Source organism: Pungitius pungitius, chromosome 21 (genome assembly GCF_949316345.1).
Source record: "Pungitius pungitius chromosome 21, fPunPun2.1, whole genome shotgun sequence".
In the NCBI taxonomy this organism is placed as follows: domain Eukaryota; kingdom Metazoa; phylum Chordata; class Actinopteri; order Perciformes; family Gasterosteidae; genus Pungitius; species Pungitius pungitius.
Window position 1 is genome coordinate 2,404,030 of NC_084920.1, and position 12,309 is coordinate 2,416,338.

The following is a 12,309-nucleotide window of genomic DNA, read 5'->3' on the forward strand; positions in this document are numbered from 1 at the left end:
CTGCACGCTCAACAACCCTCAGGGATCCGGAGCGTGTTCCGTCTGCGGCTTCGGGCAGGGCCCCGACGCGCCCGCGCCCCTGCCGGCCCCCAAGGCCGCCAGCGTCCTCCCGTCTGCCCCGCCCGAGCCCCCGGCGCCCGCCGTCCCCCCGGCGCTGCTGCCGGCGCCGGTTCTCCTCGAGCCACACGGGCAGCAGCCGGCGAAGGAGGAAGTGCCGCGGCGGTCCGAGAGCAACGGCGAGGTGTGCGCCGTGGAGGGGCAGCACGCAGGGTGGGTGTGCCCGGGCTGGGCGTGCCCCCGCTGCACGCTGCACAACACGCCCGTCGCCCTGTCGTGCTCCGCCTGCGGCGGCCCCAGGAAGCTGTCTTTGCCTAAAATCCCCCCCGAGGCCCTGGTGGTCCCCGAGGTGCGCACGCCCGTGGTGGGGTTTCCCGTCCACGCGGCAGGGGCCGTCCCGCTGCTCATAGACCTGACGGATGACTCTCCCCCCGCCCCCCCCCTGTGACCCGCAGGAGACCCCCAACGTCTCCCTCCCTTCCCCTTTCACTTCCTTCTCCTCCTCCCTGCAGAACAACCCCGTGCCCCGCAGCCGCAGGGAGGTGCCCCCTACGGGGAGACCGCCCAACCCGGGCGCCAACACTCCCAGCCCCACCTCCCCCTCGGCAGCCGGCGCGCCCCCCCAGCCGGGCCCCCAGCGGCCGGCCAAGCCCAAACACGCCCAGCCCCAGGAGCCCTCGTACCCCAGCAAGCGCCTCAGCATCTTGGAAGAAGAAGATGGCCAGCCCCACCCTCTGACCCCCCACCTCCCCGTTGTCTCCTCGGCCGCCCCCACCTGGAAGTGCCCCGGCTGCACGCCGCCCAACCCGGGGAGCTCATCCAAGTGCGACACCTGCTGCACGTCGCGGGCCGGCGCCGACCTCATCGACCTGGTGGGCTGCGAGACGGTGCGATTCACCCCGGCCAGCCCCTCCAGCCCGGACTTCAGCACCTGGGCCTGCTCCAAGTGCACGCTGCGCAACCCCACGGGGGCGCCCAAGTGCTCGGCCTGCGGCTCCTCCAAGCTGCACGGCTTCCAGGAGCAGCAGGTGGTTCCGCCCCGCTGCTGTGCGCACTGTGGCGCCGCGTCGTGCTCCTGCACGCCCTCCTCGTCCTCCTCGGGTCATGTGACCAGGAAGCAGGCCCGGGGCTACCCTTTCTCCTCCCCCGCCGCCGCTTCGTCAAGTTCCACTTTGTCCTCCATTACGTCCGGCCTGCAGGAGAGGGCGGGGCAGTGGAGCTGCCCTGCGTGCACGCTGCTCAACGACACCAAGGCCAAGAACTGCGCCGCGTGCCACACGGCGCAGCAGTACCTCACGCTGCGCAAGGTGGCGAAGCCTCTCAAGAGACGGGAGAGCATGCACGTGGACGCCCGCCGCCGCAACGACGAGGGCGAGGCCAAGGAGCTTCTGGAGAACATTGTCACCTTCTGCAGAGAGGTGAGAGAAACGGATTTCATCGCTTGATTCGTCGTTATATTTCTTCACGTATTGTTGAGGCTCCCTCGACCACCAGAGGAATCTAAGTAATCTTATTTCGATGTGCGGTGCGTCACAGGCCAGGCCCCCTCATTGGGAATCCTCTTTTTGTTCGATCTCTGGCATCGCCCCCCCCCCACTCTCTCAATCGCTCTAGTTTCAGAGAAATGCTAACAGGCGGTTGCCATTGCCTCTAGCTTCATTAGCTTTGTTAGCTTTATTAGCTTCGTTAGCATGGCAGCGGATTAATCTTGATCAAGGGTATCTAAATGTATCTTACACAATTCCAATCATTTTATCACTAAGGATGTTGTGGGTTTTTTCATTTTTTAAAGCTATTTTCTGCAGTTTGATTTGTTTTGTTTTTTCTCTGTTCACAACTTAAGAGTTCTCATTCAGGCGAATATTTCACTACTTACTGTATAAAAGATTTTTTTTAAATCATCAATGTAATTTGCCCTTTCAATGTTAACGTCACTGCATCAATGGTGCGAAGCAATTAAACATATATATATATATATAATTTATCTTCATTAAGCTGCATAAATGTCAGAAGTTAATCACCATGTGTTTTTCTCTTTTGGGAGAAAAACCTAATTAGGCTTTTGTAATCACAGCCTCGTGCGTAGTCATGACAACCTAAAATAATGATCCTTTTTTACACGCTTCAGCACCTCTGCATTTAATCAGGATCAACAGGACTTTGAGGTCAGTCTGATTGGCGACAGTGACACAGCGGACTCTGAGATGTATTGCCTAGCAACCGTAACAAAGGCCTTGACAAACCTTTTACCTCTTTGTATTGCAACCACTTCCTCTGTGATCCCCTTTGACAGGTACGTGTTATGTTACCATGGATATGCTACTCAGGGCTGTCAGAAAGGTTCATTTTTAGATGGCTGGCTTATTCTTATTCAATGAATTTAAGCTGTTGTCTTCTGCGCGCCCCGTCACCACACAGGCATCGCACCTATCGAGCGATGTTTACAATGTCACCAAGTGTGCTTCGGGGATGCATTATTAATGGCGTCTTTGAAAGTCCCTGGCCCCGTTGCTGCGAGCGTGGGAGGGATCAGTAGGAAGGAAGGACATCACAGGCACCTCTTCCCCCAACTTCCCCTCCTCTTTTCCCCATTTAAGATCAACATTTAAGTGAGTCTGTCTCTAACCGCCTTTTCCTTTTTTTCCTACAAATATTTTAGGCCTCGCTCCCTGTAGCTGTGCCCCTGTGCGCTCTTCAAAGTACTTCTCCCTTTTCATCTCCTTTTCATCCTCTCTGCCTCCCTCGCATCTATCCTCGCACGCTCATCTAGTTTTCTTTTTGTGTGTGTGTGTGTGTGTTTTTCCCCCCCCCCACCCTTTTGCTAATATCTCAAAATATGCTTTCTCCTTGTCACCCACCGCACCCCCGTCCCACCCTCTCCACGCGGCTGCACTCAACCCTCCAGTGTAGCAGTCGCTGAGTGAGAGTGTGTGTCGGTGTGTGTGATAAGGTGAACACTGGGGCTGGCCTATTTTTAGAAGCGTAGCTCGTAGAGGAGAGGAGCAGAAATCATTCGCTCTCCTACAGCGGACGCAATCGCTGACTGCATCCGCTGCTGCTCGCTCTCTTTGTAGGGTCAGACGGATGAGCGCCATGAAAGCCTTGTGGCGGAAAAAAGTTTCTGTTGCATTTAAACGTCAGACGTCCTCGACTTGTTGGGTTCTATCAGCCTGCGTCGCTGATGAAATTCACGATGTTGGTTTGTCCGGTTTGCAGAGATCACGCAAAGAGCCGAGGTGCTGGTGTAAGACGTGTGATTCCAGTCTGTTTCTTCCGCCCTCCTCGCCCTCTACTCTCCTTGATTGGTTTCTCCAAGCCAGAGGCGTGTGCGTGCGTGCGTGCGTGTGCTCGTGTGTGCACGCTCGATGCCAGAGCCCCAGAGCGTGTCCGCTTACTCTCGGTGCCAGGCGAGCAAACGCCGCTTGCGAGCTGTTAAACCGAGCAGGGCTGGAGCCGGTTCCCATGTTCCGCTTCCTGCTGCCGTGTGACCGCGCTGGGCGTACCAGCCCGATCTGGGGCACTTTTGTTTTCTCCGGCTCCTAAACCACTGAGATCAATAGTTTGTCTGTGACTTCTAGACACCCAGCTCCGTGCAGAGGGGCGGCCTTGCGTCGGCTGGTCGATGACTAGTCGGGTTTGGCGTGGCGGCGCGTGCCCCAGAGATGGAATCGGAGATGAGGGATAGTCGGACAGACTTACGCTGCAACCTGAGCCACAGGAAAACGCTTTTGAGAACGGCGTGCATCCTCCTCGCTCAGTCCAAATGGTCTGTTTCCCCTTGGGTGGTGCGGTTCTAATGTATCTCCTGAAGCTTCCTGCTTTATGTTGTCATCACTGATGGTATATTTTTTATGTGTCTCTGCTCCGTTTGAGCTTGAATCAGCAATCCTCCTGTTTTGCTTCTTTCTTTTTTTTTTCCTATTATTAATAAATAGGAATATATAGTAAAAACACTCAAACATCATCCACATACCACCCTGGGAGGTACAAAGGCTAATCACAGTCTATTTTTTCCTTGGGGGCCCTTACAATTTGCAACAGGAGGCTTCGTAGAATGCTAACGTGCTACTAAAGCAGACCTCTATTTATGCATCAGATGTTATTTAATCTATCCTCTTACCTACCCTGATTGTGTGTGTGTGTGTGTGTGTGGTGTTTACCCCTCCTCCTAAATGTGCTAAGTCCACATTGCCCCCTAAGCCCGCACGATGACAGCCATCACGAGGGTCACCCGTAAGCCTGTAAGCTACACCGAGACCTCGGAGGGGCTCGTGGAAGCGATTCCTGTCCTCTAATGCTGCTTCCGGACCGCAGAATTGGATTGTGGGGATGGAGACTAATCAATTTGCCTCACTGCGAGCCCCCAGCGGGCCGCCCCGCTCCACGGATGGGAAACCGGATAGGTCGGCCTTGCGTGTACAGGAGCGTTGGAGGTGGGCCGATAGTGTGTCAGGTCGCGTGTCTCGATCCGCTGAAGTGTCCATGTCGCCCCCCCCAGGGGGGTCCTCCGTCCGGGTAGAGAGGCAGACACCTCCCAAAGCGCGTCATTTCAAATGCTGCCTGCTCGCAATCCGGGCGCTGCTGCATGTGGACTCGTGAGGTGCAGGTGGGTGACGCCGGTGGAAGTAATTTCCCCCCCCCCCGCATGGCTGGATGTGGGCGGCAGCAGCAGCAGCAGTAGTGTTCCACCCCGGGATCCGTCCCTGTATTAATCATTATCCTGGCATTAGAAACACAGGGGAGATTAACAGTCGCTCCTCAAAGCTCCAAGTGTCCTCCAGGTGGGTTTTACGGGTCTGAAAAGCTTTATTTCCATGCGCTCTCCTAAACTCTTTTTGCGATTGATTTAAAAATGGTTTATTGGAGGTTTTGAGTCTTTTCTTTAAGTAGAATGTTTTTTCCTCTGAACAGTCGCCCCGCTGTTTTTGAGTCTATTTGAGATGCAGGTTCATATAATGAAGAGGTTCAGTCGTCTCACCCCTGTTGTCTCCCTCTTCTCTCTCTCCACCTCCCCCCCGGGTGCCTCCCGCGCTCAGAACACCGTGAACTTCGTGGATGACAGCTTCCCCCCGGGACCTCGATCCGTGGGCTTCCCTGAGGGCGACAGCGTCCAGCAGCGCATCAAAAAGTGGCTCCGCCCCCACGAGATCAACTGCAGCAACTTCAAAGACCGGGGCGTCAAGTGGTCCGTCTTCCGCACGCCGCGGCCCTCCGACATCCTGCAGGGCCTGCTGGGAAACTGCTGGTGAGCTGTCAGGAGAAGCCGCACGGGACACTAATCATCGTAGATAACAATCAGACACATTTACATACAAGGAAAACTCGAGGCCTAAACCCCGGGAGACGAGAGAATAGCCCAAGATCCCCAAATGAAAGCAACAACGTTTCTGCTGTTTGCTCCCCGAGAGCAGGCCGAAGAATACAAAACAGACAACAGATAGTATTTCATGTCGGGTTCAGGCGAACACCGCTGCCTGGAGCTAGCAGAGCGAGACAGTGACAAAGAGGCGATGAAACAGTACGTTTTTCGAAACAAAAAGCAATAAACTGAAGAATCGGGGGGGAAAAATAGAAAAAGGAGGCGAGCGTCAAATGAAAGTGGGTGCAGATGTACAGATACACCTGACAAGGAGATTATTCACGCCAATGTGAGTCTGGACACATGCTTCATCTCCCCGACCTTGTTGTGTGTGTCCTTTTGTATGGGTTTTAACATTCACCATCTTCCCCCAAACACAACAATGAAAGTTCACAATCACAAAATGGTCCCAATACAACTTTTCACTTCTCCAGCAAATGCTGCTAATCAAAAAATAAACTCCCCCCCCGGAGCCTGGTCCTCCGCCTCTCTCCCCCTCTCTCTGTCTCTCTCTCACACACACACACACACACACACACACACACAATAGGACAATAAACAACGAGCTCCTCTCAGATGAAAGTAGTGCCAGTCACCCTCGTCCTTGAGTACGAGCCGACATTACAGTCACATTATGACACGCCTAATTGGATTTTTATTTGATTCTATGCGGCCGATTGGTTTTTCATCAGGCTGCTCGGCCTCACTCCACAGATTTGACAATGCGCATTTCCAACGGCACAAAAGGAGTCCTCGCAGGCAGACTGAGCGTTGGATTACTTTCCTCTGTAGATGTTTTGAAAGCGCTACCAGTGACAACAGTGACATTGGTAAATTTTTATTTTATGCCGTTCAACAAAGCGGGTCAGGATACGTACAAAGAGGAACATTCTCTGCTCGTTGTCCCCAAAACCCTCCACTGTGTGTAGCCATTCCATCACACTGTGTAATCTCCTTCCACACATTCAGTTGAACTATTGTCCACTTTAAAATGTAAGTGTGGTCCTTGCGTCCCGATGCTTTTAATTTATCTTGCGAGCTAATAAGAGGAGGCGAGCCAGTTTGTCTGTAAATTGACAGTAAATGGCCAGGTCCCCAGAAGGCATAGACACTGACTCATCAAATGTGATGGATTTTCAATGAGTGCAGATTATGTTTAAGAAATAATTCCCCATTTACAGCCTTGCGGCTGCGTGTCAGTCCGTTTCTTTTTTTTGTCTTCTCCGATTGCGTCTGTCTGTCGGCATTCTTCATCCCCGCCTGTGTTTGTGACCGAGCCATCCAGCTGTCCGTCTCCATTAGCTGATCCTTCATGTCTGGCCTTCCTTTGTTTCACCGCGCCGTCCCGCTTTATTTCAGACCCATCTCCTCATTCACCCATCTGTCCATCCCCATCCCACGTTCCATTTTCCAACTCATTGAGTCTTTCTTCTTCTTCTTCTTCTCTCTCCCTTTCAGGTTCCTGAGCGCGCTGGCGGTGCTGGCAGAGCGTCCCGAGCTGGTGGAGAGAGTGATGATCACCAGGACAATATGCACAGAGGGCGCCTACCAGGTCCGGCTGTGTAAAGACGGGACGTGGACGACGGTGCTGGTGGACGACATGCTGCCCTGCGACGACTACGGCTTCCTCCTCTTCTCCCAGGTCAGGAAAAGCAGAGGGGGGCGGGGGAGGGGAGAGTGCTCGTCGCAGATAAGGGACCGAGCAAGATCCACAGTAGTGCAGTGTGTGTTGGATGTTGGAGGAGAGCGATGGATCCATTGAGTGCTTCAATGTCGACTTGGTCGGGTGCTTTTTTTTATTTAATCCGTGCAGAAAGGATGGTCTCTGATATCTCAGCCAGCTTACTTTCCCTGTGCTTTCTCTCATAACTCCCTTATTGATGCAGTTGCATCCTTACATCAGTGGAGTATTAACTTCTTAATACCTAGCTTTTAATCCCACTCAAAGTCTCAAATGGCCCCACAGAGGAGGACCGGACCTGGATGTCAATTACCCCGGCCAATGAGGGTATTGCATCATGCAACAAATGCAGCACAGGGACGCGGATGCGGGCCAAGGCGTGCTGGAGAGAAGCACTGTAGACCGCCTCGCAGCCCGCCACCACCATAGAGAGGCAGAGAAAGAGGAGATAGAAGGGCTCTGCAGGTTAATTACTTCCCAATGGTCACGAAGCGTCGAGAGAGAATTCAGCACAGAATGTTAAGTGAACAGCTGTGGAGATGAGACAAACCCATTGAACGTTAAAGTCGGCGCCATCGGGTTCCAGCCGAGCCCCAAACTCCACTGAGCCGTCCTCACCCCCCCCCCCCCCTTCCCCTCGTTCCAGGCCCAGAGGAAGCAGCTGTGGGTGGCGCTGATCGAGAAGGCCCTGGCCAAACTCCACGGCTCCTACTTTGCCCTGCAGGCGGGGCGCGCCATCGAGGGCCTGGCCACGCTGACGGGGGCCCCGTGCGACTCCCTGATGCTGCAGGTCAGCTCCACCAACCCGCGGGAGGAACCCATCGACACGGACCTCATCTGGGCCAAGATGCTCAGCTCCAAGGAGGCCGGGTGAGAGAGCGGAGGGGGGGGGGTGCCTTTGTGACTCTGATTCTGACAACCCGTACGCCTACAGCATTTCGTTATTTAGTGGCACGGCGCGCTTGGTAAATGGAAAAACATCTTGTTGGAAAATCCGATAGCAGCAACACACACACGCGCGCAGGTGTTTCACAACAACAAAGGAGCTGAATGGCAATTAGCGGCATGCGTTAGCAACAGAAAGGGGCCGGTAATCAGAGCTTTGATATGTGAGCTTTCAAAGCAACAGGAGACAGATAGCAGAACTCCAAAGGGGCCAAATCCTCTGTGACCGAACCGCGCGTCCATCTGTCAGTAAAACCTGCAGGATTATTCAATATATCAAAGGGGAACTTCCGGGAAAGTCATGACAACAACATTGCTATCCTTTACCAAACGGAGATAAGCAGCATCAACAACGAAGGATCAGCAGTCCCGAATAGAAAACGGATTAACAGGGGGTTTTCTTTTTTAATGTTTGCTGCCAACTGGTTAAATAAAGATTAAATAAGTAATTCACCAACACAATTAGCCATGCAAAAGCAGAAGAAGCTCCCGGGCCGGGCCTGTTCCGTGAGTTCCAGACACGGATGGAATCAGGAAATGATCCGTAAACAGAACGGCTTTGTGAATCTTTTTCCCCCCCCCCCGTCAGGTTTCTGATGGGCGCTTCCTGCGGAGGAGGCAACATGAAGGTAGACGACGTCGTCTATGAGTCTATGGGTCTGCGGCCTCGACATGCCTATTCCATCCTGGACGTTCGAGATGTTCAGGGGTTCAGGTATGAAATCCTGGTCTCTTGATGTCTCTGTTTGCACATCTGTTAATCAATAAATACAGGAAACTTGATATTAAATGAAACAGACAATATTACCACCTGTAATTGGTCTGCATCCTGGCCACATAACGTGTTAAATAATAGAGTGCATTTACTAAAAGATATTAACGGGGTCATTTTGAATTAGACGAGACTCCCACAGCGCATTTTGCAAAATAATTCAATTCATTTTGGATTTTGGATGAATTCAGGAGCTAAGGGATTAATGTTGGACAGATTTGAATTCCCTCTGGCCTCTCTCCTACGCTGGCTGAGGCTCATGGGTATTGTAGTATTTAAACGATTGCCATTCTATTTAATGGGGCAGGGAACGCCACTCCCCCCCCGTTAAATAACTCAAGGTCGGATATTATCAGGAGAAATGGTTGAAATGGAAATCAGAATAAACACAAACTCTGTTTGATTGACCAGAGGCCTCTTTGTGGAGGTACTTGGGAGATTTGTGGGTAAATGGGGAAGAGGCTTGAGGCCAATAGAGCACAGGTAATGTAGGGATCCTCCGTCCTACCACGGAGGGAAGCTGTAAATCTCACACAAGCACTTAAAACACTCAGAGTAGAAAATTGGGCCGCGGCTCGATGGAAAAAAAAAACGACCTGCGGTCCCACCGCCAGAGGTGAGACGCAGCTTGGGAACACGCATTCCCCTTCTGTTCGGGATCGATGGGGTTATTCCGATGCGGTCGTGCATTACGCCTCCTGAGTTCCTCACTGTGGGGGAGGAGGCAGTAAAAATCAAACGGGTTGTTAAAAACAGGCAGTGATCCATCCGACCGCAGATGGGGACAGCGCGTCTACTCAAAGCTGTCCTCGCTCTAACCGGATCCCTCCCTCCATCCCTGCAGGTTGCTGCGGCTGCGTAACCCGTGGGGCCGCTTCTCGTGGAACGGCAGCTGGTCGGACGAGTGGACGGACTGGCCGCAGCACCTGCGTCACGAGCTGATGGCTCACGGCAGCAGCGAGGGGGTCTTCTGGATGGAGTACAGCGACTTCATCAAGTAAGTTGTTCTCGCCGCTGTTTGGTGTCGGTTTGTGTACATCAGGGATGCACACGGTGGCTGTGTTTATTCCAAACACATGCGCATTACAAATGCAAAAGGAACACCTGGGAGGAAAGATCTACCCGGCGCCAGTGACTTGGCAAATGTCAAAGCTTTTGTTCACTGACTGCAGGTGAAATGCCCCTTTAATTGTGCGATGATGGCCGTAGTGTCCCAAACGTGGCGGATAGATTAGTAATCTAATTCCCTCTGTGGACTTTAGCCGACCAGCTGGTATTGATGCCAGAATGATGGCGTGGTTTGTTTTCTTCTTTTAGTACCTTGTATTTATTTGTTTGTTGTTATGGAAGTGTGTGTGTGTGTGTGTGTCTGTTGCCCGTTTTGCCACATCAGATTGATCCCGTCATTCAATCACACAGAGCGTCCCCTCGTGTTTTTGTAGCTGTGTGTTTTTTAAAATGTGTTTTTTATTTTCACACCATGTGACCGGTGACCCCGTGGAGCTCAGTAAACACTGCTGCTGGATGGAAAAGCAATCTGAGACTTACCAGGGAGTTGTTGCCTTGGACTCCACTCAAACATAAACCATAATGTTGAGAAAACGACTGTTCCCCCCCCCCCCCCCCCCCCCCCCCCCCCCCCCCGCCCCGAACAACTCGGACCTGAAAAAAAGTGTCATCCGGCTTGTGTTTATCGTATTCTCTGACAGACAGATAATCTCTCTGCTTCGTACCGCAGGACGAGACCACAGCGCGCTTAAAAACAAGACATAGTCACATGGAGCAAAGATCCAGCATGTCGTTGCTCATGTGTACAAATAGACTCGGCTCGTAGCAAGGGGGGGGGGGGGGGGGGGGGGGTGTCTGACAAGAAGCGGCTCCTTGCGTGAGACTTTTCCGTCGCTGCCATATAAAGTGCTGTAGTAAAACAAACCCCTCCCCCCCTTCCCTCTCTCCGACAGGTTCTTCGACTCGGTGGACATCTGTAAGATCCACTCGGACTGGCAGGAGGTGAGGCTGCCGGGCTGCTTCCCCAGCAAGGCCAGCGGGCCGGTGACCGTCACGGCGCTCACCGTGCTGGAGAGGACGGCGCTGGAGTTCGCTCTCTTCCAGGAGGGAAGCAGGTAAACCCTTCCGCCGTCTAGTCCCACTCGTTTCCCCTTCTCCCCCCCCCCCCCTTTTTATAACAGTTAACAACCCCCCCCCCCCCCCCCCCCTGCGTGCAGGCGTTCGGACACGGCCGACAGCCACCTGCTGGACCTGTGCATCATGGTGTTCCGCGCCTCCTTCGGCAGCGGCAACAAGCTGGCGCTGGGCCGCCTGCTGGCCCACAGCAAGCGGGCGGTGAAGAAGTTCGTGGGCTGCGACGTGATGCTGGAGCCCGGCGAGTACGCCGTGGTCTGCTGCGCCTTCAACCACTGGCAGATGAACGCCAGCGGGACGGTCGCTCCGCCCACGCCGGGTAGGTGTCCGCGCGGCGACGCTCCTGAATGCTTTCCCCCCCCCTCCCACACCTCCCCCATTTGTTTGACCGACAGCATCCGCTCCTCTCTGCCCCGCAGTCTCCAGCCCCACCAGCGGGCCGGCGCGGCGTCCCAGCCAAGACTTCCCCGGCCACATCCTCGCCATCTACAGCTCCAGGCAGGTGATGGTGGAGCAGGTGGAGGCGATGGCCACCACGCTGGCCGACGCCATCATCCTCCTGACGGAGAACAAGGGCGAGCGGCACGAGGTGAGTCATTTGAGTTTAAATGGACTCTCTGCTTCCCCCGGAGGCCCACAATGCATTGCAGCTGTGAGATGTGTTGTCCCTCGGGGGCTAATTTAACGTCCCGCGTGTGTGATCCCAGGGCCGCGAGGGCATGACGTGCTACTACCTGACCCACGGCTGGGCGGGCCTCATCGTGGTGGTGGAGAACCGCCACCCCAAATACTACCTCCACGTCTCCTGCGACTGCACCGACAGCTTCAACGTGGTGTCCACGCGCGGCAGCCTCAAGACCATCGACAGCGTGCCGCCTCTGCACAGGTAACTCCATGTGACCCCCCCCCGGAGGTGTGGCGCTCCGTACTTTATTGGTTTAAGACGCTGTTCCCGTTGTTCCCCGTTTCCTGGAGAGAATTCGACACAAATCGTGCAGTCGCGCACACGTCATTAGGTTTTATCGGAATTTAAGTTCTCTGGACATCGTCTCTACGGAATGTTTCGGGCACAGCATATATTCGTTTCAATTGACGGCCTTATCAGCTCGAGGTTGTGTGCCGCGCATAATGGGAAACTGTAAAACCTCTCCATGCGTGAGGGCCGTGTCTTTTAATGTCATTTCCTCTCATCTAACGATTGAGTCAGTTCAGATCACAGTCGGATGTTCTTCCAATCAGTTCATGGGCGAAAACATTTAGCCGCTTGCCAACCGCATTTGGGATTGTCGCTGGGTTGTACCCAGGACACCGTTAAGACCGCTGAAGTGTGAATAACCGTGTCACCTCGTCCTG

At 53.9% G+C, this 12,309-nt stretch overlaps 1 protein-coding gene across 1 annotated transcript in view; it reads left to right on the plus strand.

The window, feature by feature from the left end:
- The first annotated feature begins 342 nt into the window (after positions 1-342).
- The window catches only part of capn15 (calpain 15), a 14,523-nt gene continuing 2,556 nt past the window's right edge, over positions 343-12,309 (plus strand). Inside the window, exons 1-10 of the mRNA XM_062560136.1 lie at positions 343-1,475; positions 5,094-5,302; positions 6,875-7,058; positions 7,744-7,967; positions 8,632-8,757; positions 9,659-9,811; positions 10,776-10,937; positions 11,040-11,275; positions 11,376-11,545; positions 11,664-11,842. Coding sequence (XP_062416120.1) covers positions 477-1,475; positions 5,094-5,302; positions 6,875-7,058; positions 7,744-7,967; positions 8,632-8,757; positions 9,659-9,811; positions 10,776-10,937; positions 11,040-11,275; positions 11,376-11,545; positions 11,664-11,842 — 2,642 coding nt within the window. The 5' untranslated portion in view covers positions 343-476. The remainder of the gene's footprint in view (positions 1,476-5,093; positions 5,303-6,874; positions 7,059-7,743; positions 7,968-8,631; positions 8,758-9,658; positions 9,812-10,775; positions 10,938-11,039; positions 11,276-11,375; positions 11,546-11,663; positions 11,843-12,309) is intronic.